The sequence below is a fragment of the Pristiophorus japonicus genome, chromosome 1 (assembly GCF_044704955.1).
Source record: "Pristiophorus japonicus isolate sPriJap1 chromosome 1, sPriJap1.hap1, whole genome shotgun sequence".
NCBI lineage: Eukaryota > Metazoa > Chordata > Chondrichthyes > Pristiophoridae > Pristiophorus > Pristiophorus japonicus.
The window spans coordinates 145,277,800-145,293,338 of NC_091977.1; the positions used below are offsets into that span (position 1 = coordinate 145,277,800).

The 15,539-nt window shown below is 49.6% G+C and overlaps 1 protein-coding gene across 1 annotated transcript in view; it reads right to left on the reverse strand.

The window, feature by feature from the left end:
* LOC139254939 (histone H2A-like) overlaps positions 1 to 15,379 on the reverse strand; it is a 32,555-nt gene extending 17,176 nt beyond the window's left edge. The window contains exons 1-2 of the mRNA XM_070873926.1: positions 15,299 to 15,379; positions 15,055 to 15,213 (exon numbers count right to left, since the gene is read on the reverse strand). Coding sequence (XP_070730027.1) covers positions 15,055 to 15,213; positions 15,299 to 15,379 — 240 coding nt within the window. The remainder of the gene's footprint in view (positions 1 to 15,054; positions 15,214 to 15,298) is intronic.
* Positions 15,380 to 15,539: the final 160 nt, after the last annotated feature.

The following is a 15,539-nucleotide window of genomic DNA, read 5'->3' on the forward strand; positions in this document are numbered from 1 at the left end:
GCAGTCCGTGCACCGTGCCCTCGTAGGTGACCTTGACCATGGCGCTGCCCAGGACAGTGATGAGCTCTTTGGTGTACGTTCTCAGTTTCATGTGGATGGGGCTCAAGGCTGGTCTGAGTGCCTTGTTGCACCACAGTTTCTCAAACATCTTTTTACTCATGATGGATTGGCAAGCGCCAGTGTCCAGTTCCGTGGCTACGGGTAAGTCATTCAATTTTACGTTTAGCATTATAGATGGACATTTCATCGAAAATGTGTGCACCCTGTGTACTTCAGCATCTGCCTCCTCTCTCTGAGGCTCGAAATTGTTTTGATCCACCATGGACCGATCTTCATCTGCCACGTAGTGGTTAGCAGGTTTTGCAGAGCTTGCAGCTCATCTGCAAGCTCATTGGAGGTGCCCCACTGTTCCACAGCTCTTGCAAACATACCCTTTGAAGCGGCATGAATCGACTGAATGGAAGCCTCCACAACATCACAAGGTGTGAATTGCCTTGCATTCATCCTTTGTTGCAGATTCTGAGTCATCTGGGTCACCTGAGGCCTGCCGACAGTTGCAGGCTCGTGGTTTCTGCCCTGTACATTTCTGCTTGCAAACACAGTTCCAATTAATTTATGAACATTGCTAGCACTTGTGTGCTGAGAGATTTGTTTGGTGTTATCACTGGTGGACATAAACGCCTGTGCTATTGCAACGGCCTTACTGAGGGTCGGTGTCTCTATAGTCGAAAGTTTTCGTAGGATGGTCTCGTGGCCAATGCCCAGTTCAAAAAAGTCTCTGAGCATCTGCTCCAGGTAGCCATCAAACTCACATTGTCCTGCAAGTCGCCTTAGCTTGGTGACATAGCTCACCCTTCCTGACCTTCAGATCGCTGGCACATGTAGAACCGATACCTCACCATTAGCACGCTCTCCCTTGAGTTAAGTGTCATGTATTCAATTGTCATTGTAACCCATGTATAAACTGACCTAAGTTGTATACCATGAGAACATTGACAACTAGGTGGTGAACTTGTGGGAGACACTCCCATCCTGGACTTTCAGGTATAAAAGGGGAAGATCCACCCACCTTCATCACTTCAGTGCTGGCAAATAAAGGTTGCTGGTCACAGAATTACCTTCTCTCAAATATGGGCCTCGTGTGCATTTATACTGTATAGTAAGGACATATTATTGGTGACGAGAAATTGGATTTAAACCACACGAGCATGGCCACTAGCAGCACAGACGAGAGGTACTGTGTTGGTGATGATTGGGATGATTTTATTGAGAGACTACAGCGAAGTTTCGTCATCAAGGAATGGTTGGGACAGGGTTCGGCCGACAAACGCAGGGCTCATCTCCTGACGGTTTGTGGATCCAGGACGTACTCCCTGATGAAGGACCTTCTAGCACCAGAGAAGCCGGCGGACAAGACTTTTGAAGAGCTCAGTAAGTTGATCGGGGAACACTTTAAACCGGCAAGCAGCATGCACATGACGAGACACCGGTTTTACATGCACTGGCGGTGAGAAGGGCAAAGCATTCCAGATTTCGTGGCAGACCTCCAGCGACTGGTGACCCTATGTAAGTTCCCAGATGCATGCAGAGCGGAGATGCTGCGAGGCTTTTTTATTGAGGGCATCGAGTATGCAGGGGTTTTCAGCAAACTGATTGAGACCAAAGACTTGACCCTGGAAATGGCGGCTTTGATGGCCCAGACGTTTATCTCAGGGGAGGAAGAGACCAGAATGATGTTTGACAAAAATCTTGGTTTAAATGCAGCAAATGGACAGGGAATCAACATTGTTAATGCGGCACACAGTTCTCCAGGCAGACAGGGGCAATCGGATATGCCCGAGCATGTAGTTAAACCCAAAGGGGGAATTCAACAGAGACAATGGCTAGCTGAACGCCGATTCATGCCATCGCAAGGGACAATGCGGCCAGTAATGGGGCCATCAACACCTGTTAATGGTGTGCTTAAGGACAGTTGCAGAGACCATCAGAGACGATCGACTAGTAATGGACCTTTTGTTTCCAACAACAGCTCATGTTGGAGGTGTGGAGGCAAACACACAGCCACAGCTTGCAGGTATCAGCAATATACCTGCAGAAACTGCAATGTCAGCGGTCACTTGGCTCGTATGTGCAGGAGAACTGCAGCCAGGTTGATGTACGAGGAGGACGGTCCCGATGTAAGCCCTACGAGGCCAAATGAATACTGGGGGAAATCGCTGGAAGCTGAAGTTCAGCGAGTTCATGTGGAGCACATATACAATTCACACACCAGGACACCACCGATAATGATGAAAATGCTGCTCAATGGCATCCCAGTATCAATAGAGCAAGACATAGGGGCCAGCCAGTCCCTGATGAGTATCAAACAGTTCGACAAGTTGTGGGCGTCCAAGACCAGGAGGCCAAAATTATTGCCGATTGACGCACAGCTACGGACATATACAAAGGAGATCATTCCGGTGCTAGGCAGCACTACGGTAGTCGTGACCCACAAAGATTCGGAGAACAGATTGACACTCTGGATTGTCCCAGGGGACGGTCCCGCACTACTGAGGAGGAGTTGGCTTGCTGTCATGAACTGGAAATGGGACGATGTCAATGCAATTTCTTCTGTGGAGTGAGTATCATGCTCACAGGTCCTGGACAAATTTGACTCATTATTTCAACCCGGCATTGGCACTTTCATGGGAACAAGGGTAGTGATTCACATAAACCCGGACGCCAGGCCAGTACACCACAAGGCCAGAGCGGTGCCGTACATGATGCGTGAAAAGATAGAAGGCGAATTGGACTGTCTGCTGAGGGAAGGCATCATCTCGCCAGTCGAATTCAGTAACTGGGCAAGCCCGATTGTGCCGGTACTCAAGGCGGATGGGTCGGTCAGGATATGTGGTGATTACAAGGCCACCATCAATCGGATGTCATTCCAAGACCAGTACCCGGGATCGAGAGTGGAGGACCTCTTTGCGACGCTATCCGGTGGCAAACTTTTTTCAAAATTGGACCTGACCTCAGCTTACATGACCCAGGAGCTGGCGAGTGAGTAGAAGAAGCTGACCACCATCATGACACACAAGGGGTTGTTTGAGTACAACAGATGTCCGTTCGCGATTCGCTCGGCCGCTGCGATCTTTCAACGAAATACGGAAAGTTTCCTCAAGTCGATTCCAAGGACTGTGGTTTTTTAAGATGACATCCTCATCACGGGTTGCGATACTGAAGAACACCTCCACAACCTGGAGGAGGTGCTATGCAGACTGGACCGGGTAGGGCTGCGACTGAAAAAGGCGAAGTGCGTCTTCCTAGCTCCTGAGGTAGAATTCTTGGCGATGAGGGTAGCAGCAGACGGGATCAGATCTACTGCATCCAAAACGGAAGCAATCCAGAGAGCACCCAGACCCCGCAACACGACGGAGCTGCGTTCGTTCCTGGGGCTCCTGAACTATTTTGGTAACTTTCTTCCCAAATTGAGCACACTGTTAGAGCCGCTACACGTGCTCCTACGGAAAGGTCGCGATTGGGTCTGGGGGAACAGCCAGGAAAGGGCTTTTGATAGAGCACGCAATTTGTTATGCTTCAACAATCTGTGAACGCCATATGACCCATGTAAGAAACTTGTTTTAACGTGCGATGCTTCGTCCTATGGGGTCGGGTGTGTGTTGTAGCATGTTAATGACAAGGGTCAGTTACAGCTAGTAGCTTATGCCTCCAGAAGTCTGTCCCAGGCAGAAAGGGGTTACGGGATGGTAGAAAAGGAAGCGCTTGCATGTGTATATGCTGTAAAAAAAATGCACCAGTACCTGTGTGGCAGGAAATTTGAGCTGGAGACAGATCACAAACCCCTAACGTCCCTTTTGGCCGACAACAAGGCCATAAGTGCAAATGCATCGGCACGCATACAGAGGTGGACACTCACATTAGCCGCCTATGACTATACAATTTGGCACTGAAAACTGTGCCGATGCACTCAGCAGGCTCCCACTAGCCATCACCGAGGGGGCAACCGAACATGCTGTTGAAGCTTTCGAAAGCGAAGGCTCACCCGTGACAACCTGTCAGATCAAAGTCTGGACAAATAGAGACCCGCTACTGTCTTTAGTTAAGAATTGTGTCCTGAATGGGGACTGGGCAGACACGTACGGGGAATGCCCTGAGGAATCTAAACCATTTCACAGGCGCAAGGATGAACTCTCGATTCAGGCCGATTGCCTACTATGGGGAAACCGAGTAGTCATGCCCCAGATGGGCAGAGAGGTGTTCATCCGAGAACTCCACAATGAGCACACGGGCATTGTCATGATGAAGGCAATTGCCAGGTCACACGTTTGGTGGCCAGGGATAGATGCAGACCTGAACTTTGTGTTCGCAGGTGCAACACGTGTGCCCAGCTGGGCAATGCACCCAGGGAAGCCCCCCTTAGCCCCTGGTCCTGGCCTGCCAAGCCATGGTCACGCATCCATGTGGACTATGCAGGTCCCTTCATGGGAAAAATGTTTTTGGTTGTAGTAGACGTCTACTCCAAATGGATCGAGTGTGACATTCTTAATTCAAATACATCCTCTGTCACGGTAGAAAGTCTCAGGGCAATGTTCGCCGCCCATGGTCTACCAGACGTCTTGGTCAGCGACAATGGCCCGCGTTTTACAAGCATCGAATTTCAGGACTTCATGGCAGGAAATGGTATCAACCATGTCAGAATGGCACCGTTCAAGCCGGCCTCAAACGGCCAGGTGGAACGAGCAGTGCAGATAATCAAACAGGGGATGCTCAGAATCCAAGGGAGTTCCCTACAAAGCCGCTTATCACACTTCCTGTTGGCCAATAGATCCCGACCACACTCGCTCACAGGGGTTCCACCCGCAGAGCTGCTAATGAAAAGGACGCCCAAAACCAGGTTATCCCTTATACACCCCACCATGAAAGAAATTGTTGAGAGCAGGCGTTACTACCATGACAGGAATGCGAGGGCGCAATGCATTAATGTCAATGACCCTGTCTTTGTCCTCAACTACGCTGCATGGCCCAAATGGCTCACAGGCACTGTGATTGCCAAAGAGGGGAATAGGATTCTGGTAGTTAAACTTACCAATGGACAAATCTGCCGCAAACACGTGGATCAAACAAAAAGGAGGTTCAGCAATCCCATAGAAGAAGCAGAGGAAGAACATGATGTAGAGTTCACTCCACCACAGGAGACCGAACACCGGAACCAAGTGGAGGAGTGCCCAGTCACTGTGGGCAGTCCGGACAGGCCTGAGGCACCGCAAACAGCAGACACTCAGGCCAGCGCTCAACAACCGGAGTCCCAACTCAGGCGCTCTACAAGGGAGCGTAAACCACCAGAGAGATTTAACCTGTGATCCCAATAAGACTTTGAAGTGATGTCATGTACTTTGTAGCCAACGAGCTGGATGGAGAAGGAAGCGCTGCAAAAAGGAGAGCGGTCCTCCTCACGGTCTGCGGGGCACCAACCTACAGCCTCATGAAGAATCTTCTGGCTCGAGTGAAACCCACAGATAAGTTGTATGAGGAGCTGTGTATACTGGTTCGGGAGCATCTTAATAATATATCCTTACTATACAGTATAAATGCTCACAAGGCCCATACTTGAGAGAAGGTCAACTGTCATTGTAACCCATGTATAAACTGACCTAAGTTGTACACCGTGAGAACATTGACCACTAGGTGGTGAACTTGTGGGAGACACTCCTAACCTGGACTTTCAGGTATAAAAAGGGAAGCTCCACCCACCTTCATCACTTCAGTGGTGGTATATAAAAGTTGCTGGTCACAGAGTGACCTTCTCTCAAGTATGGGCCTCGTGTGCATTTATACTGTATAGTAAGGACAAATTATTAAGATGCTCCCGAATCAATGTATACAGCTCCTCATACGACTTATCTGTGGGTTTCACCTGAGCCAGAAGATTCTTCATGAGGCTGTAGGTCGGTGCCCCGCAGACCATGAGGAGAACCACTCTCCTTTTTGCAGCGCTTCCTTCTCCGTCCAGCTCGTTGGCTACAAAGTACTGGTCTAGCCGTTCGACATAGGCTTCCCAGTCCTCACCCTCTGAGAACTTCTGCAGGATGGCCACAGTTTGCTGCATCTTTGCGTTGGATTCGTATACTCGTCGCCAGTTATTGTGTTCCTAACACAGCTGAAACTGAACACAGGGAGGTTAAAGTAACAGTGACCTCAGTCTTTATTAAGCCACTCCAGAGTCAGGAACAGGCCTTCGGGGCCGGCTTACATACAGTGTTCCCAAGGGATGCTGGGATCCCTTGGGACTTCAGGGGATGCGCTCCCAGGTGGCGGAACATGGGAGTGCATGCTTTACAGATACACAACAGTACAGTTGTCCACGAGGACTGTAGACATTGGTGACAAGATCCTCGATGCATTGGGGGGCATATCCCGACAGCTGCCCACCATGACTGAGTACGATCCACAGATAGCGGAGGCCCTGGAGGCGATAGCCAGGAACACTGCTGGCACAGGCCTCCCAGTGGTCCCGGAGTATGGCACTCCACCCCTAGGTTCTGCATCACCAATGCCAATGACAGATGAGAGGCAGGATCAAGATCCTGCTTCTGGATCCGAGAATGTTCCCACCTCTTAACCCCCTGCTCCCTTACCCATGCAACCACCGTCTCCGCCTTCATCCCCCCTGTAAAGTACTGTCCCTTCAGTACAGATTCACACGAGGCATATATTGAAGTCAAGGTCACTCTGGACCTGCACCTTTATTTCACAGCTCTAGAATGCTGCACTTGTCTGAGACCTGTCCTTATATACCTGTCTCTTGCAAGTGCACCCCCGGTGGTAAGTTATGCTGATGGTTACAGGTCATATCTTATTACAGTCATGTATAGCATGTTAGGATACAGTTATATATAATAATGTAAGATACATGACATCACCCTCCCCCAAGGTCTTATTGCCTTTATAGGTTCAGTCTCTCAGGTGGTCTACGCTCTCGCGTGGAGCGTCTGAGTTGTGGTTCAGTTGTTTGCCTTGGTGTCTGTTTTTCTTTGGGTGTGATTGCTGATATCTCGCCTGGGCTGTCTGTTTCGATTGGTGTGATTGTTGTTGACTCGCCTGGGCTGTCTGTTGGGATTGCCCTTTCCTCAGGTTGTTCCCTCTGTCTGTCCACCAGGTGTGGTGCGAGTTCCACATTGTAGTCTGACTCTGGTTCCGCAGTGTTGTTGGTAAATCTGCTTTTGACTTGGTCTACATGCCTCCAGCAGGTTTTGCCATTGTCTATTTGTACTACCAGTAGCCTGTTTCCTTCCTTGCCCGTTACTGTCCATGCAAGCCATTTGGGACCCCTGCCATAGTTTAGTACAAACACTTTGTCCCCTATCTCATTCCATCTCCCCCTCGAATTTCTGTCATGGTACTCAGTCAGCTTACGGCGCTTTGCCTCAATGATTTTGTGCATGTCTGGGAGGATTAATGAGAGCCTTGTTTTTCAAGTCCTTTTCATCAACAGTTGCACGGGGGGATCCCAGTCAGTGAGTGCAGATGAGATCTGTATTCCAGCAGCAGTCGCGACAGGCGACCCTGCAGCATGGGACCTTGGATTTTAAGCATGCCTTGTTTAATGATTTGCACTGCTCTCTCCACCTGGCCGTTGGAGGCCGGATTGAACGGTGCCGTCTTGATGTGATTTATGCCGTGGTCAATTATAAAGTCTTGGAATTCTGTGCTGGTGAAGCACGGACCATTGGCACTGACCAATATGTCAGGGATTCTGTGCGTTGCAAACATGGTGGTGAGGCTCTCCACAGTGGTGGAAGTTGTGCTCGAGTTTAAAATGGTGCATTCGATCCACTTTGAAAATGCATCTACAACTACGAGGAACATTTTGCCCATGAATGGGCCCGCATCGTCTACATGCACCCGTGACCACGGTTTGGTAGACCAGGGGCTCAGTGGAGCCTCCCTGGGGGCATTGCTGAGTTGGGCACAAATGGTGCACCTTCGGAGCTCCAAGTCCGCGTCAATACCAGGCCACCAGATGTGGGATCTGGCTATGGCCTTCATGAGAATGATCCCCGGGTGCTCGCGTTGGAGCTCCCAGACAAATGCCTCTCTGCCTCGTAGAGCCATGACTACTCGGCTGACCCACATCAGGCAGTCTGCTTGTAGTGATAGCTCATGCATGCGCCTGTGAAAGGGTTTTAATTCCTCAGGGCAGGCATCGCGAGCCTCTGCCCAGTCACCAGTTAGGACACATCTTTTTATTAAGGATAACGTGGGGTCACTGGCCGTCCAGGCTCTGATTTGGCGAGCCTTCATGGGCGAACCTGTGGACTCAAAGGCATTGATTGCCATGACTATCTCACAGTCCTGTTCGTGAGACCTTTCTGTGGTCGCCAGGGGTAGCCTGCTGAGCGCGTCTGTGCCTGGTCTGTGCCTTATGGTATAGTCGTAGGACGCCAGCATGAGTGCCCATCGTTGAATTCGCGCCGAGGCATTGGCGTTTATTGCCTTGCTCTCAGATAGGAGGGACGTGAGGGGCTTGTGGTCGGTTTCTAACGCGAACTTGGCCCCGAAAAGGTATTGGTGCATCTTTTTGACACCATACACGCACGCGAGCGCCTCCTTCTCTAACATTCCGTACCCGCGCTCTGCCCGCAAAAGTGACCTGGAGGCATAAGCTATGGGTTGTAATTTGCCCGCACTATTGACATGTTGCAAAACGCACCTGACCCCATATGCTGACGCATCGCATGTGAGAACTAGCTTTTTACCTGGGTCAAAGAAAGTCAAAACACTGTTGGAACACAGAAGGTTGCGTGCCTTATTGAAGGCGCGTTCCTGGGCGTCCCCCCAAAACCAATCACACCCCTTCCTGAGTAGCACATGGAGAGGCTCCAGCAGCATGCTTAAGTTCTGCATAAAGTTCCCAAAGTCATTGAGTAGCCCGAGAAAGGCGTGCAGTTCTGAGACATTCCGGGGCCTGGGTGCCAGGTGAATTGCTTCTGTTTTGGACTCTGTTGGGCGGATTCCATCAGCGGCAATCGTTCTGCCCAAAAATTCAACCTCGGGTGCGAGAAACAGGCACGTGGATTTCTTGACTCGTAGGCCTACCCGATCCAACCGCTTAAGTACTTCCTCCAAATTACGGAGATGGGAGTCGGTGTCCCTGCCCGTGATAAGTATGTCGTCTTGAAATACAACCGTCCCCAGGATGGACTTGAGCAGACTCTCCATGTTGCGCTGGAATATGGCAGCTGCCGACCTGATGCCGAATGGGCATCGATTGTACATGAAAAGGCTTCGATGTGTGTTGATGGTGGTGAGTAGCTTGGATTCCTCGGTCAATTCTTGCGTCATATACGCAGATGTGAGGTCTAATTTTGAGAAACGTTTACCTCCAGCCAATGTGGCAAATAAGTCCTCTGCTCTGGGCAACGGGTACTGGTCCTGTAGGGAGACTCTGTTTATGGTAGATTTGTAGTAACCACAGATTCGTACGGATCCATCAGGCTTCATGACTGGGACGATGGGACTTGCCCAGTTGCTAAATTCCATGGGTGATATAATGACTTCCCTCAGAAGCCTGTCTAGTTCGTGTTCAATCTTTTCCATCATCACATAGGGTACAGCTCTGGCCTTGTGATGGACCGGTCTAGCATCCTGTGTGATGTAGATTTTGACTTTGGCCCCTTTGAAAGTGCCCACACCTGGCTGAAAGAGATGTTCAAATCGCTTTATAACTGTTGAGCAGGAGGTCCGTTCCTCTAATGACATGGCATGGACATCATCCCATTTCCAGTTTAGTTTTGCCAGCCAGCTTCTCCCCAGCAGTGCTGGGGACAATCCACAGGGGAAGTCGGTTCACTGTCCCTTTGTGTGTGACAGAGAGCATGGCGCTGGGGAACGATTTCTTTGGTATAGGTCCTTAGTTTGGTGTCGACCCTTGTGAGTTTTGGTCTGTCTCTTTTATGCGGCCACAGTTGTTGAAATTGTTGAGCGCCCATGAAAGATTGACTCGCTCCCGTATCCAGCTCCATGTTGACAGATATCCCGTTGAGTAGGATCATTATAGGAGGCGTCCTGTTGTAGGAGCAGCGGCCATTGATCGTGTTGACCCGCTGTACATCGGTGTCCCGGGTACTGTCCCCACCATCTTCTGGTCCGCTTTCCAACCGATCCGATTCGTATACCAGCCGAGCTGCCATTTTTTTGCACATGAGGGCCAAATGTCCTGTATACTCACAATTTCTGCAAACAGCCTGCTGAAATCGACATCCCCTTGCCGAGTGCCCACCCCCACACCTCCAGCACAGACCTGTTCCATTGTTCAAAGTGTTTCCAAAGAATGAGCTGCGTCTGGCTGATCTCTCTTGAGCTTCTCTCAGTTTGTAGTTGATTGCTCGCATTGTAGGTTGATGAGGTGTGAACGGCCATTCCTGTGGCCCTTGATGGCTTCTGCCTGCTGTCGAGAGCCTGTTCTCCCGGTTTTGTCTGTGTGTGGGGGTAGCAGCTTGTTTAGTGCTGTGAACTTCTTGTTCCGATATTTCCTTAGTTGTCGTACCTGCATTGTAAATTAACCTCGTTTCTTCTTCCCCTACCAAGAATGTCTGTGCAACCAGTGCTGCTGCCTCTAAGGTCAGGTTCTTGGTCTCTATGAGCTTTCGGAATATGCCTGCGTGGCCTATTCCTTCAATGAAAAAGTCTCTCAGCATTTCTCTCCTCAGTTCATCGGAGAACTCACATAAACTAGCCAACCTCCGAAGTTCCGCCACGAAGTCGGGTATGCTCTGGCCCACACAGCGTCTGTAGTTGTAGAACCTGTGTCTGGCCATGTGTAGGCTGCTTGTTGGCTTCAGGTGGTCTCTTACCAGTGTGCTCAATTCTTCAAACGACTTGCTTGCTGGTTTCTCGGGTGCCAACAGATCCTTCATTAAAGTGAATGTTTCCGAGCCACAGCTGGTCAAGAGATGGGCTCTTCTCTTGTCTGCCTTATCGTCGCCTAACCAGTCTTTGGTTACAAAGCTTTGCTGGAGCCTTTCTATAAAGTCCTCCCAATTGTCTCCCGCATTGTACTTTTCATCTGATCCGTTGTTCGCCATTCTGTGGATTCTGTAATCCCGTAACTCGTCGCCACTGTAAAGTCCTGTCCCTTCAGTACAGATTCACACGAGGCATATAGTGAAGTCAAGGTCATCCTGGACCTGCACCTTTATTTCACAGCTCTGGAATGCTGCACTTGTCTGAGACCTGTCCTTATATACCTGTCTCTTGCAAGTGCACCCCTGGTGGTAAGGTATGCTGGTGGTTACAGGTCATATCTTATTACAGTTATGTATAGCATGTTAGGATACAGTTATATATAATGATGTAAGATACATGACATCCCCCCCAAGGAGGCATCGCCTGAGGAGATCTTCGGCCAGTCGGCATGGAGCGATGAGGGGAAGGAATAGAGGTGGGGAGAAGGGGAGGGGGGAAGGAAAGTGAGGTGCATGTCCACAGGTAATTGCTGTGTTATATCTCCATCTGGGTGTATGCAATTTGTTGTGATGTATGGGGGGAGGGGGCCACCCTCCTGCTTTGCATTTGTATTCTGTGTTGCTAAACATTTGATTGATGTCAATGATCGAAAAAGTGGGGTGTAGGTGGGATGTTTTTGCCTGTGATACTTATGATTTCAGACCAATGGTTGTATAAAATGTTTTTTATTAAACATAACCTTGTTGCGCATTGTCTCAGATAGCTGGACCATTATACACTGGTGATTCCTTAACATGAAAGGGTTAAATAAAACGTAACTTGAATCAACTTAAACTTTAACTGGCACCAAGGTGATGCCCACCATTGATGTCTGAGCTGCACACACAGCAGTGAGTCAGCGTTGTCAATCACAGCAACATTCTTTCAGGCAAATCATTCAGTCATGAGCTCCTGATGTAAGAGTCTTGCAGCTATGTAGCCTCGGGCCCTTTCCTGCTGTCTGGAAGGGGGCGTGGGCATGATTGTATAGTCAGCCTGATTGTCTGGCCCTAGCTCAGCATCCAGCTCCTCGTCCTCCTCTTCCTCTCTCTCCTGAGGTGGACCATTAGTCCCTTCTGGCAATTCTTGTCCCTCCTAATGGCCAGGTTGTGCAGCATGGAGCACACGACCATGAATTTAGCTATTTGCTCAGGATTGTATTGTAGCTCCCCTCCTGAGTGCTCCAGGCATCTAAAGCGTGGCTTAAGCACAGTTATTGTTTTCTGGACCATATTGCGTGTGTCTCTGTGACTCTGGTTGTATCGCTTCTCGGCCTCAGTGTGGGTGTCACGTAGGGGGTTCATCAGCCAGGTGGCTAGGCCATATCGATTGGCACCAAGCATCCAGCATTTTCCTTGCTGCTGACTCTTAAACATGTCAGAGACAGTGCTCTCACGCAGGATGAGAGCCTCATTGAAGCTGCCCGGACATTTGGCATTCACTGTCATTATTATCTGGTTGTGGTCGACAACTAGTTGGACCTTCAGGCAGTGAAATCTTTTTCTGTTACGAAAAAGCTCTGGGTCCTGAGAAAGTGCCCGCATGGCGATGTGAGTGCACTGTATTGTTCCCTGCTCCCTGGGGAACTTAGCAATGCGGTAGAATGCTCCAGCCCTGTCAGTCTGAGCCTCCGTGGTCATGGAGAAGCTGATAAAGTCCATCCTACGTGCGTACAGGGCCTCCGTGACCTGTCTAATGCAGCGATGTGTGGCATGGTGAGACAGAGGGGAAATCTCGACCGCGGAGGCCCGAAAGGAGTCGGATGCGTAGAAAGACAGTGCCGCTGTGACCGTGACCTCGACCGAGAGACAGTGATGTCCTGATGGCAGGTTGCATATCTGGCCTGATGAGCTTGCATACTTACGTGATCACCACCTTGTGGAAGCGCAGTCTCCGAAGGCAGGTGTGCTCGGACACGTCGAGGTAAGACCTCTTATCCCTGTAAATGCGGGGTGTGTATGGTCTGGACCTCCTCCTCATTCTGGCACGTCTTACATTGGGCACATAATGATGTGCATTAGACATTGTGCCGTTTGCACTTTGCAGCATCTGTGTATTAATTGATGCAATAATTTCCTCACTAAAATCATCATCATAGACGGTCCCTCGAATCGAGGATGACTGGCTTCCACGTCAAAAAGTTCACAGGTGTTTCAATGAAGGACCTAAAATTCCAGGTACAGAACTAAATCTTGAAGGGTGGAAGATGCCTGTGTGTGGATTTTTTTAACATGTGGTGGCCGTTGCACACCAGCCACAACACGGGCTTGGCAGAGCTACGTCTTGGTCCAGTAACAAGGATTAACCAAGACGACTGGAGACCAGCTCTGCTGCATGGACCTAGTGCGCACACATATCACAGTGTGGGTTGGCCCGTGCTGCCCCTGGGCCCCAAAATCACGCCTCTCCTGGGCCCGATCACATCGCTCTACTATCTCTCGCCACTCCTTCGCCCCGACCTCACCGCTCCTGTTGTATCTGCCCACGCTCCAATCACCGACCTGGACCTTGATGTTGCTCTCCTGCTCCAGCACATGCTGCTCCCTGGAGTGGTATGCTGCCACGCTGCTCTTTTCACTCCCCAGCCTGCTCCAATGGTGCTGGCAGGCTGGGGGCTGCTCAGGAACATTAAACACAAAAATAACTAAATTAACACTAAAATACACCTACAGTAAACCCCAATAGTCCAAAGTCTGAAAAGATGTCTGTTCAGATGGTCACTTCACCTGAGAAGAACTCCAGAGTCAATCCAAACTCCCCTGAAGTTGAAGCAGCCTTTTGAATAAAGCGACTTGCGATTTGAAAAATGGCATCCACATTCAGAACAGTTCAATCTTTTGAGAGCGGTGTTTTGGGCGAGCGATATTGTGGGCGAGATGTGTGCGAGGTGATGAAAGTGACACTGGGTGATCTCCTGGGCGCTAGTTTCGGCAAATGTGATCTTTACGACCAAATAAAGTGGGCAGTTGGTATTATTGAATCTTGGCGTTAATTATGTGCGGGAAGTAATGCTGGCGCTCTTATGGTTTCGCCCATTCTGATGATTATGCCCAAAAAAGTGGGCAAGCGGTATTATTTTTTCCCGGCGTTACGTACATGGGGAAAGTAACGCTCGATGATAAGTGTCTGAAAAATGGGCGTCAGTTTCCATTTTGTGGTTAAATGGGTGATATCTGGGTGTTATACCTCATTTCAGCAATAAAATGAACATTAAGTGGGCATTATGCATGCAAAAATAATGGAAAATCTAGCCCCTGATGTCTATGATATGCAGAAAACGCCGTATAGATAGGCCAAATATTTTGCTCCTGTGCTTCATATTCAACCATTCATCATCATAGGCAGTCCCTCAAAACGAGGATGACTTGCTTCCACGCCAAAAAAGGATGAGTTCACAGGTTAATAGATTGAGAAGTATGCAGGCTGCAGATTAGTAGGAACTCACCTGTCCAAAACAGAAGTTTTACTCTGCTTGTTATTAATAAACTAAGTGTCTTTTAAAAAAATCTAATTATGTTTCACAGATTTTAGAATTGCAAAGTTAACATATGACAGTGCAGCATTGTTGGAGGTGCCATCTAGATGAGATGTTAAACTGACAGGTGTAAAACATCCCATGGCACCATTTTGAAGAACAGCAGGCGAGTTCTCCATGATGTACTGTCCAATATTTCATCATCATATCATCATAGGCGGTCCCTTGTATCGAGGATGACTTGCTTCCACACCAAAAAGGGATGAATTCACAGGTGTTTCAGTGAAGGAGCTAATATTCCAGGTCCAAACTACATCCTGAAGGGTGGAAGATGCCTGTGTGTGGATTTTTTTTTAACGTGTGGTGGCCGTTGCACACCAGCTCTGCTGCACGGACCTAGTGCGCACACATATCGCAGTGTGGGCTGACCCGTGCTGCCCCTAGGCCCATGTCTCTTCTTGGCCCCAAACTCAAACCTCTCCTGGGCCCCGATCACATCGCTCCACGATCACTCGCCGCTCCTGCACCCCAACCTCACCGCTCCTGATGTACCTGCCCACGCTCCAATCGCTGACCTGGACCTTAATGATGTCCAATCCAGTCACCCCTACCAGCAGCTTGTTGAGCTCCTCGTCGTTGTGGATAGCTAGCTGCAGGTGTCTGGGGATGATATGGCTCTTCCTGTTGTCGCAGGCCACGTTGCCGGCCAGCTCCAGGATTTCAGTGGTCAGACACTTAAGCACAGCAGCCTAGACCGGGGCTCCGGCACTCACACTCAGCGTAGTTCCCCTTTCACAGGAGCCTGTGAACATGACCCACAGGGAACTGCCGTCTGGCCCGGGAGGAGCGAGATTTGGCCTTGGCCCGAGCTTTTCCGCCGCTTTTTCCTCTTCCCGACATTTCCACAAGCCACAGACTCAGAGAAAGAACTATTTTGAAGAACAGCAGGGGAGTTCTCCATGGTGTCCTGTCCAATATTTATCCCCCAATTGTTATCACTAAAACAAATTATCTTTTCATTATCACAAGGTTGTTTGTGGGACCTTGCTGTGGGCAAATT